General features: G+C 47.0%; 1 protein-coding gene across 2 annotated transcripts in view; it reads left to right on the top strand.

Annotated features, from left to right (window-relative positions):
* Positions 1-3001, top strand: part of psmb7 (proteasome 20S subunit beta 7) — a 3985-nt gene extending 984 nt beyond the window's left edge. The window contains exons 2-9 of one of the 2 annotated variants that reach the window (XM_076029397.1): positions 35-128; positions 250-347; positions 570-710; positions 1161-1276; positions 1381-1439; positions 2093-2244; positions 2624-2650; positions 2821-3001. In XM_076029397.1, coding sequence (XP_075885512.1) covers positions 35-128; positions 250-347; positions 570-710; positions 1161-1276; positions 1381-1439; positions 2093-2244; positions 2624-2650; positions 2821-2932 — 799 coding nt within the window. In that variant the 3' untranslated portion in view covers positions 2933-3001. The remainder of the gene's footprint in view (positions 1-34; positions 129-249; positions 348-569; positions 711-1160; positions 1277-1380; positions 1440-2092; positions 2245-2623; positions 2651-2820) is intronic. The other variant, XM_076029398.1, reaches the window with a different exon arrangement.
* Positions 3002-11842: the final 8841 nt, after the last annotated feature.

Genomic DNA, 11842 nt, shown 5'->3' with positions numbered 1-11842 from the left:
TGTTTATCTTCCTTCATTGTGATGACTGATTTAGAAATGAGCTCCTGCAGAGAGAAGCAGCCAAAGAAGGAGTGAGTTGGCCTTCAGCCCGCAAGACAGGAACCACCATCTGCGGCCTGGTCTTCAAGGTGAGGCAGGCGGTTCCAAGGAGCAGCCGGTTTGTCGGCTTGGTGTTGAAATATTGTTTCCACTTGTGACCGTCCTGCAGTTGAAAGTGAGTGTTAACCCGGTGTTTGTCTCCTGCTCCAGGATGGTGTTTGCCTGGGAGCCGACACCAGGGCCACCGAGGGGATGGTGGTGGCCGACAAGAACTGCTCCAAGATCCACTACATCTCCACCAACATGTAGTAAGTCACCTGGGCCACGGTAGAGAGCTGAATGGGCCGCATATGGGCCCCCGGGCCGTAGTTTGCCCAACCCTGGTCTAGAAGGTCGGCTGAAAGGAACTTTGTTTCCCTTCTGCCCAAATGAAGAAGTTCTCTCACATCTTTGTTGTTCCAGCTGCCATGAGCTCCAATTGATTGTGTCCGTGTTGCGTTGTTGTTGTTTGTTTTGTTGTGGTGCTGCAGCTGCTGTGGTGCAGGAACTGCAGCAGACACTGAGATGACCACTCAGATCATCTCCTCCAACCTGGAGCTGCACTCTCTGTCCACCGGGAGGCAGCCTCGGGTCGCCACCGCCAACCGCATGCTCAAACAGATGCTCTTCAGGTGTGTGTCCTGCTGCCCCACACACACACACACACACACACACAGCCACCAGGAGCAGGAACGAGGTGACTCTGCATCGGTGGAGCTCAGTCTCCTTATGATGCAACCACACCTTCTGCCACATTTCACAATAAAATACCAACAACGAAGTCATAATAATAAAATCCTTCAATCAACGTCCTGTCTTGATTGACAGCAGAGCATTCTGGGAGTTGCAGTATTAAAGATTACAAGTGCTGTATTGCAGATAAAATGTAATGACACTGCAGTGCAGGGCCAAATTTGGGCCCATGGGCCAGAGGTTGACCCCTATGCTCTCTGTGTTCCGTGGTGCCACCTTCAGAAAGTTTTCAGAATGACGGCAACAAAGCGCAGAAGAGAAGAAAAAAAAGATGTGAATTGAAAAATAATCAGTGTTGATGTGTGCGTGTGTGTGTGTGCGTTCTCCAGGTACCAGGGCTACATTGGAGCGGCTCTGGTTCTGGGGGGGGTGGACTGCAACGGGCCGCACCTGTACAGCATCTACCCTCACGGCTCCACTGACAAGCTGCCCTACGTCACCATGGGTACGGCCCACCTGCACACACACACACACACTTCTTCTATCATTATTATTATTATTATTATTATTATTATTATTAATAATAATAACCCCCCCCCCCACCTCCAGGCTCTGGCTCCCTGGCTGCCATGGCCGTCTTTGAGGACCGTTACAAACCTGACATGGAGGTAAAGTCATTCAGTGAAATTACTGTTGCATTCAATTCAATTCAATTCAATATTTGTTATTATAATTTTAATATTTATTATCAAGATGAATTCCATTTAAAAAAAATGAAATAAAAGTAAAGAAATAAAGTGATTGCAGTTTGATGCTCAGTCAGTTGTTTGACGTCTCAGCTGGGCTGCTTCAGTCCCATCAGCCGGTTCCGGTTCTAGACTGCTACAAGAACATTGACAGCAAACACATATATTACACACACACACACACACTGTATATAAGCAGGGTGCAGGGAGCCGGTTTAGAGTGGATGCTGCCAGTGTGACCGCTGCTGTCAGGGTGAACTGCTGAGATGATGCCATGATGGGATTGGTTCAATGACATCAGTGTGGAGAAACACTGCAGTTAGCTGAAGCAGTTAGCCGTGCTAAGCTAGGTGTCCTCTCCTTCCTCCACATGAGTTCTGTTTTGGAATCTTCAGTTTTAATTTGAATGTCCAGAGCTTCTGCTCGTCCAGCCGTTGATCCAGGTGGCTTCTGCTAGAAATGTGCTCAGTCTGTCAAACAAAGCAGCATCAGACCAGCAGCAAACCAGTGTGGGCCTGTTGGAAGGAGCTTCAGCAGCCTGATTCCTCTGTTTGATTTGTGTTGTTGTGTTGCAGGAGGCCGAGGCCAAGCAGCTGGTGCGCGACGCCATCGCTGCCGGCATCTTCAACGACCTGGGTTCCGGCAGCAACATTGACCTGTGTGTCATCACCAAGGGCAAGGTGGACTACATCAGACCCCACGACGAGGCCAACAAGAAGGGAGTGAGGTGAGAGCAGCAGCAGCAGCACCTGGTCCTCATCCAGCAGCACTTGCTGCCCTTCAACATCCACACAATGACTTTTCTCTTTGTGTTCTTTACAAAGTATTAACAGATAAATCACTGTTTATATTGCACCTTCATGAGAAGTAAGAGATGTTTCAATATTGCTGCGAGGAGAGGAGAACACTCCCAGCATGCACCAGGGCTTCTCCCAGCAGTGGCGACGCATAGAAGCAGCCTGCAGTGGAAAGCACTGCACTCAGCGCAGTAGTACTTTGATCAAAGTCCCGCCTCCGGCCGTGTTGCGTGTTGTGAGTGAGTGACACCTTGTTGGATCCATGCTGCTCAGTGACGCTGTTCTATTGCATGTTTCTATTGCATGAAGAGCCAGTGAGACTCAGTCCCTGCAGATGTGAGTACACCTGGTGTGCAGTGGAGCCTCTAGTGCTGCCTTCACTCAGTGTCTACTAACAAGTGGTTTGGGTGGATTGACAGCAGTTTGCAGTGCTGTGCTGAGTCTGATGAAGAGATGTGTTGTTGTTGTACTTGTTTGAAGCTTGTGTGTGTTTCCTCCTGCTGCAGGACTGGCGACTACAAGTATAAGAGAGGGACCACAGGTGTACTGAGCAGCGTGGTGACTCCTCTGGCCCTGGAGGTGGTTGAGGAAAGCGTTCACACCATGGACACCTCCTAGAATCAAGCTGCATCTTCTCACTTTATGTCTTTAGTCTGTAATTTTCAATAAAAGTGTTTGGAAAGATGATTTCCCGCGGTGGTTTCTGATGTTCTTCACTGGAAGCTTCTCTCCATGCACCTGCTGGTGCTAAGCTACATGTGTAGCCCCTCCCACCACCTCCTACATTCACTCACATTCTTACGAGGTAATGCGGGTTCAGTGTCACAATGACAGACTGGGATGGATGGAGTGGGATTTGAACCAGCAACCTGTCTCTCATTGAACAAGCAGCTCCGCCTCCTGAGCTGCAGAAGATAGAAGATGAACACAAGTGACAGAGAGATCACCTGACTCACTCAGCGAGAAAGGCGTGGCTGGCACCGCTGTCGCCCCCCTGTGGCGACACCCCTTTACTGGCTGAGGAGTTTGTCAGTCATTGATTCATTATTGCAGTGTTTTATTTCCCCAAACAAATTGAAGATGAACTGATAGAATCCTGACTTGTAGTAGATGAATGAAGTGTGTAATGTTGACACCCAAAATGTTTTGAGTAATATGATTGGCCCGTTAATGTCAACAGGCTCTGGGAGGCCGCATGGTGGAAGGATAAATGCTGGTTGATCCACAGTGTGTATATAATTACAACAAACTGCAGTAGGGGAAGTTTCCAGTGAACCTAGAGAGTGACGGGTTGGGACCAGCTGGTTCTGATCCTTTAAAGTTGCTTCTTAAAGTCCATCATCATCATCAATCAATCTATCAACCTTTTATTTGTTCACTCGCTGAATCACAACCAAAGCTTCTTTTGTACAGCCAGGAGAAAAGCAGCTGATCCTCCACAGCTGCAGGGGGCGACAGTGGGCAGGAAAAAAACTCCCCTGCAGGAAGAAACCTGGAGCAGATCCAGACTCCAGGGGGCGCTCATCTGCTTTGACCAGCTGGGGTGGCAAGAGAGAGAGAGAGAGAGAGAGAGAGAGAGAGAGAGAGACACACACACACACACACACACGTGATACCAGCATGAATTTCACTCCGTGTCGGATCAGAAAGAAAATCAGCGGTGTTGAACCTCCGACCTCGCTGCTGCTGTGAGACTCGCCTGGTTGAAACCACCAGCTGCTACCTGGAGGGCATCATGGGTAGTCCGGCTACACCTCACTGGTGTTGCTGGAGAGCGATTCAACACATCTGCCTCCACGTTAGCACCCTGCAGACAGCTGCTGTGAAGCCTGCTGACAGCTTGGGCAGCAGGTAGACGAGTCGACGAGTCGACGAGTCGACGCTGGGCAGTCGGTGGCTCCGTGTGTTGTGAGCGGTGGGTGGAAATGGAGATGGACTCCTGACACCGCAACCTGTTGATGGAAATAGCTCCACTGCCTCCTCACTGGCTGCCGGCGAGCACAGCTCGTCTGTCTGCTGGGTGTAGCATTAGCCTTCCCAGCTGAACTCCAACCTCTGCGGAGTTCTGATCCAATCAGTGACACGGCGGTCGGTGTCTGATCTCACTGGGAGGCTCTCCGCACTTTGGTGAGGTGTCTGTGAAGGTTCTCAGTCATCCAGCTCATCTTCAAGTAGAAGCTTCAGTTGGGTGGACTGGACTTGTTTTGGACGTCTTGAAGACGTCTCGCCTCCTCTCGGCTTCTTCGAGATCGCAAGAACAAGAATCGTCTCACATTTTGGGAAGAAAACAAATGAGCATCTTTTTTAAGATCAGGTTTGTTTCTACGTCAGTGGAACGGCAACATTTACTCTCTGCCAGGTGGCGCTCAATCGTTTTCTGTAAGATTTTGCTGCTTTGCCAGATATTTTGAAACCATTTAAAAAAAAAAAAACATGCTAAGCATGAGCTCAACACTAAACACGAAAAACACCATCAGCCTCACTCATGGTGGTGGTGAAAGACCTCAAGGTTCTTCACGGCTCTGGGGGAGGTTGAACAGAAGCTCTCTTTTCTTTTATTATCCGTCACTGCAATGTTGGCTGAGTCTCCACCGAGTCTCTTGATCCAGTCCAGTCCAGTCCAGTCCGAGTCCGAGACCAGACCTGGTCAAAATGCCTCAGAGTCTCAGACGAGACGGAGAGCTTTAGAAAGTGGTCTGGAGACCGAGACCAACCTGCAGTCTGGAGACCGAGACCTACCTGCAGTCTGGAGACCGAGACCAACCTGCAGCCTGGAGGCCGAGACCTACCTGCAGTCTGGAGACCGAGACCAACCTGCAGCCTGGAGAACGAGACCAACCTGCAGTCTGGAGGCCGAGACCTACCTGCAGTCTGGAGACCGAGACCAACCTGCAGTCCTGCGACACTGCGGTGTCAGACCCTGCTGTTAGAAGCCGACACTCATCACAGACACACTTTAAGGTCCAATAAGTGTAGAACCGTTGTGAACACAACACATTTGGTTTTGGAATGAAAGCAGTCCGTCCAGTCAGACCACTTCTTCCTGGAGCGTTCAGGGAGATCTGCTAGAAGAACATGTTGGACAGGAAATCGCTTCCCTTAGGCTCTGTTTAGTTGTGGAATGCAAGTCAGCGAGTACAGCGGATTCTTTTTTCATTTGATCAAAATGATAGCGTCAAGGGCATAGTGGAGTAAGCACATAGTGGGAAGACTTCTCACCAGCGTTGGACAGCTGAACAGAAAAGGTGGAAGTGAGGATTTGCCTCGGAGGGGCAGAGCGTCCAGAGATGCATTTACTGAACCGTTCGCTGCATCCTGTTCGCTTCAGTACGGCAGTGTTTCAGTTTGTTTGGCCAGTCACGAGACTTTATCAGAACCTGGTGTAGCCACGCATGTTGTGCAGGGAGATCCCAGTACATGTATTTTTATTGGATAGTCATACACTTTAGATGTAATAGTTTGTGTGGTTTCTTTTTTGTTCAGTTTGATCTGATAGTGCACTGTTTCTTTAATAAACTGTATCGTTACCATGGCCCAAAGAAACACAATGCTTACCCAACCACTGGAAAACTGTACCGTTGTGTCCCTCGTGAGGGTTGGGGGGGTGTCACGGTGTGAACTGTGACCAAACCCCAAATCTCATTTCACCTATTAGCCCATGTGACCAAGTGACCAGGGGCGGGGCTTGTGATTTGGCCCCACAGATACGACCCTGCATGGCCAAACAGCTCCTACGCAGGTCAACGCACGGTGTTCTGCCGGTGTTGGTGTTTGTTGCTACTCAGCGCCCGTACAGTCTGCACTGCAACACCGCCAGGAGTTTAGTAAACTCACTGCTGTGCAACCACACACAGGTTGTCAAACATCATCAAAATGAAGGTCAAAGTGGAGTTGCATTGAAATGTGATCAAATAGCGAACCGTCAGGAACGGCATTGATAAAGGAGACGCTGCAGAAACCCACTCATGTAGTTCAATGCAGCTCTGATGAGGAAGAGGAGGAGCAGTGATCAGCCAATCAACATCAAGTCAACACAACACAATGTTTTCTGCTGGGGATTAAAGTCTTTTTTAATGATGTATAAAAAAACATTTGTGAGTTTCTTTGGATGCTGCCGGCCACACAGGAGGGGGGGGGCTGCCGGCCGCACAGGAAAGACACCCCCCCCCCCGACCCCCCCACTGACCCTTCACTTAGGCTTGACTTATTTTGTTTCTAGTCTATTTAGTTATGACTTCAGTTATGGAGCACACACATGTTGTTTTGTTGACAACACAGCAGTTTACCTTTGCACTGTCACTCACTGCTTTATTTCTGTCCTCCGAGCAGTTCAGTTCTTTCCAGTGTGTGGTTTAACTGTCATTGTTTAGTCTAGCGAGGCTCTCCCAGTTTCCTGTGGTGTCCTGCTGTGTGAGAGAGACAGCTGTGTGAGTGTCGTCTTACTCTTCTTTTCAATTACATGCAGCCACAGTTTTTACTTGCCGTCTTTTGGGCCCGAGTTTTGCGTCAAGTTGATTTTTTTTAACTGGTTTTCCGTTTTTCAAAGACATTTTGGAGGGAAATGATCTGCTTTCAGAAATATCTCATACCCCTCTGTTGGAAGAGCGGTCTTGAAAAATCTCAGTTTGAAAGGTGAGTTTAGCACTCACACTTCAACCCTCCCACCCCCCCCGCCTGCAGGAGGATTAGGACCCTCAACCGCTTCACGGGAATGCGCAAGGTGGAGGGGTTGGGGGGGTCGAGGGTGGACTGGAACTGGGCCTTGACAACTTGTCGCCACTTCGGTCACTCAGACTGTATTTCTATAGAGGGCCACTTCCACTGATAGCACAGACAGCAACGTACACAGCTTATACACTGTTGTAATAATGTAATAGTATCGACCATAGGTGTCAAACTCTGGCCCGCAGTCCACATTTTATATAGCGCACGTAGCCGCTAATACTACAACTCCCAGAATGCTCTGCTGGTAGTTTGGCGAGTCAATCAGGACAGGACGATCAATGGAGGATATTATCATGATGATGTCACTGCTTTATTGTTGTTATTTTATTACAAAATGTAAGATCAGCCCATGGGAAAATGTTCCTGTTGGAATTTAAATCAGAAGGCTGCAAATAAAAAAGAGCTGCATGATATTTATTGACATTTTATTTGTCCTGATGAGTTTTTATGATTTGAAAGTTGATTTTGCATGTGTGAAATAGGACGTTATTGCTAGTACAGTATTAGGCTTTGATGGTTCCATAATTCAGGTTCAAACTTGTTTGGCTCCATACAAGACGCTTCACTGTTGCAACTGGAGGAAGATTGTTGCAGTAAATATCAACGTTGAACTGAGACTTTGTCCAAATAGTTTTACATCTCGGCCCCACTGAGTGTTTGAGTTTGACTCCCTTGATCTAGGCTGCTGTGGTGTGTGTGTGTGTGTGCATGCTTCTATTTTGGCCGTCCCAAGGGTAAGCAGTGACCAAGGCCAAACAGGAAATGACGCAGATGTCTGTGTTGTTTTCATGCACATTGTTTGACTGAGTGAGCGTCATGGAGCCTCGTCTTCACTCCACGCTGTTAATGCTGCGTGACTGACGAGCACTGCAATGCCTGGAAGTGAGTGACCTGCTTCTGTATCCAAGTCAAGTCCGGCTTCAGCACAGGATCTGATGATTCAACTGTGCATTTTAAGCCTCCCTCTGTCTTTTCTTTCCTGATAGCATTTATCACACACACACACACACACACACACACACACACACACACACACACACACACACACACACACACACAAGACTTTGGCAAGGTGCGCTAATAAAATCTCCCCATTGTTTAAATAGATATTAAAAATGTGATGTTGATGTTGATGTTATTACTGATTCATTGTTTACTCCCCTGATAGACATGTGTGACTATATAACTTTAACACATACATATCCCACAAATGATTCCAGTTTACTTACTAATCTTCATCTGTTTTTAGTGTTTTTAGGATGAGGGTGAGGTTTTATTCAGGACGTCACATTTCCTTGTTTGTTTCTCTGTCCAAATGCTGCTTGTGTGTTCCTTCAGCAGTCAAAGGCTGAGGGCTCTTTCATCCTACGTCTCAATCCTGCTGGATTAATATTCCAGAATGAATCAACCCTGAGTCTGTGCTGTCATTCCCACTCAGCCAGCGGTCTTGGAAGACTTTCTGCTCCCACAATCACCGAGGATTCTTGTCCAGAAGCTCGCTCGCTGGTCCTCTCCACTTACTCTGCCCATATTCACCCACATTCCACCTCCATATTAGGAGCTCAAAGGTCACTGAAAGATTGAATCCATGTGAGCTGAACATTCCACTGGCGCTAAGTCCCAGGTCACTGCTCATCAGCTTTGCTTCAAAGGCAATACTTGAAAAGTGATTGTTAGATTGTGAATGCCGCTCTGAGGCCGAGTTCAATTCTTCACTCTCGCTTTCAAGACGTCTCGACAGACTCGTTGCAATAACAGGCGTTCTGGTTATTTCCAAAATAGCAACGGGTTCGGCTACAGGTTTAGATTTGGATCCAGATACATGAATGAAGCCCCTGGCAGTATTTGGTATAAAACCTGTATTTACCATGCAGGCCTTGACATGCGTTTGATGGTTAAGACTTACGAATTTAGAATTCATTGGGTTAAGGTTTTGCTGAGCTGTTGATGTGTTGCCGTGCAGCGAGGTGTCTTCTCAGGTGCTCAGCTGCTCAGGTGCTCAGGTGCTCAGCTGCTCAGCTGCTCAGGCAGGATCAAGCAGACCTGTCAACTCTCCCCGTCACGAATGAATGAAGTGTAAAAGTGATTCTTTTTATACCTACTAACACTGTACGATAAGTGTGAAATTCACGCCCATAGTTTGTCTGACCTCGGTTTGTATCCATAACCTTGGCTTAAAACCCAGCTGTGGGGCTAAACTCAGACTAGTAAAGGTTTATTTTGATGCAACCCCTTTTGGACTCTTCAGTTGTGTCTGGCTTTGAAACTACAGTGCAGTAGAGAGTTGCTAGGTCAAAATATACCATGGGTGGTATACATTTAACCTTTTATTTTGAGGGATCACATTTACAACGTACAACAATATAAGGGTTATTGAACCTCCCAAGGAGCCCGGTGCAAATAAAAATATTTTCACCTGCATGCTGTTTGTGATGGCAACCAACCTGTTTGGTGTTTGACAGAGTATGACCTCAGTGACGAAGGGAAAGCTGACTTCTAATCTGGAGTTTTGACACACATCGGACTCCTTAGGACTCACCTTAGGCACAAGTTCTCCTCAGGGGACGTCTCAATATAGGCCTTCAAACTGTTGTGTTAATGTCAAATGATGTTCACACTAGGGTGAATATCTCACTGCAATTTAACAGTCGTCAGCAAATATGCCGTGTTCAAATGTTACTGGGGGAGGACAAATATTCTGGAAAGTCACAGCAACCTGTAAATTGAAAGTCCAACTGGATCCTCAGAACACACGGACCACTGACTGGCAAAAAAAACTCTAGTATTATAAAAGCAAAGTCTTGCACAGGCTCTTTGTTTGCAGTTACCAATGAAGTCAAACTTGAGCCTATCTTGTAATGAATATCTCAACTCATTTAGCACAGACCTACTAAGTTGTATTGCCACTCACTCACTCACTCGTGGCTCTGCAAGCAGGGCAGGGAGAGCAATGCGGTGCCTTTGATTGTGGAGCCAACAGCTCGACAGAGACTTTGCTGGGTCCGGTGCTACAAGGGGTTAAAACACTTCCTCCTTACACAGGCAGCCAACTGTAGTCTGATGAATTTCCTCAATTCCTTGCCAATTGGCCGTGCACAGTGGAGATCTGCTGCCATTGGAGGAGTTCCTTCACTGACTGCCAGAAGGACCTGGTGAGTCTCAGCTGTGACTCTTCCACTACACCACTGGGCTGGTGCTGAGGTTCCTACAGCCACCTTCCAGACCCAGCGTATGAAACAGCTGATCCTTCATCGTGATGGAGAATGGGTCACATTCGCTCCTAACAATGACTCGGCCATCAGGTTGAAGAATGAGGACATCACAAGGTTGCCAGACACCAAGTTGAGAGAAGTCCTCCTGAACGTAGATGTTGGTCTACAAGACAGCTTCTGTGAAGGAAGGGGCTTGAAAGCATCATGGGAGACAGCAATGATGTCAGCATCTCCTCTTACATTCTCAGCACTCAATGTTAAATGTCAGATTAAGCAGAATCCGGCTTTATTCTGAATAATGACCCAGTTTTGGCCTTCAGAGTGGGAACGTTACCTTGATTATGACCTTTAAAAAAATAACCACTACGATCATAATAATATCAGAACATAATCCCACGGACCGTTACAAGTCTAAATTGAGATATTTACATGTAATCAGAAACGCAAAAAGTTACATTTTCACCAGCGCCAATGGCAGCCATATTTGATTTGACCATTGCATCACTGGTAGCACCATGGTGGACCAGCACCTCAGTCATTCCTCATGTCTCGCGACCCACTAACTCAGTTCAAGTGAGAAATTCTCCCGACACCAAATTGTGAACGGGTCTGCGGGCCAGGTCCTGGACTACAGGTCTCAGCCACTGCGGGCCAGGTCCTGGACTACAGATCTCAGCCACTGCACCTCTGTCGTCCTGCCTCCCAGAACCACTCCGGTCTGCTCTGAGTCATTCTAGCTCTGACTTGTTGGACAGTGATCAGTTTAAGAGAGCCACTCTGAATGTGTGCGAGCCGCTGTGGCTGCCGATGTCCCAGCCAGCTCCTAACACCTCGGGCTTATTGTCATTTGTTTATGTCACAACACCGTGTTTTCATGACTTTTCACAATCACTCTGCTGCGACACCCTTTGGCCCCAGAGTCCTTCCACTGGCCGCTTAACAAAAGAATACAATGTTTGTTGTCAAACAAACAAGGCTTATTTTGAATAATGTGCACTGTAAATAACATTATTTGTGACCCTGCTGGTGACATCTTGTGGAAGAGACACTTTAAATGTGAAAGACAAGCAAAGCTCTCTGGCCTTGGTTTTATTTTAATGAGCTTTTCTTGCCAACAGATGATTTTATTTTATTTATATTTTACCGCAGTCACGTTTACGGCCCTGTTTCATTTTGAGGTACAGTTGTTTGCACCTTTATTATTCACAATCCACAGTTTCGGACAGGAGAAAATAATTGAACACAGCGATGATATTTACATTTTAGAAGTTGATTAAAAAAAAGCAAGCAGAACTGGGCTCAGGGTGTTAGGGATGCTGTTCCATTTGTAAACACAAAATCAACCAGTTAATTCATGTGCATTTTGGTTTCATTTTGTTTCCAGTAGCTTTACCAGAAAGGAAAAAGTGACATATGTTTAAGTAACATATCATCTGTTGGATGGAATTTATAAGATGTTTTTTCTCTGAGCACTTCACCGCAATTGTAAATGCGTCCAAATAATGGATTAAATAGTACAACTTTGGGGTCTTTAATGTTTTTATGAATGACAAAGTTGCTGTGATCTTTTACAACTCTGCCTTTTTAATGG

This window comes from Nelusetta ayraudi, unplaced genomic scaffold (assembly GCF_046127955.1).
Source record: "Nelusetta ayraudi isolate G7.1 ecotype Tasmania unplaced genomic scaffold, CSIRO-AGI_Nayr_v1 ptg000026l, whole genome shotgun sequence".
NCBI classification, from domain to species: Eukaryota; Metazoa; Chordata; class Actinopteri; order Tetraodontiformes; family Monacanthidae; genus Nelusetta; species Nelusetta ayraudi.
This window is presented reverse-complemented; position numbering and strand designations above follow the sequence as displayed.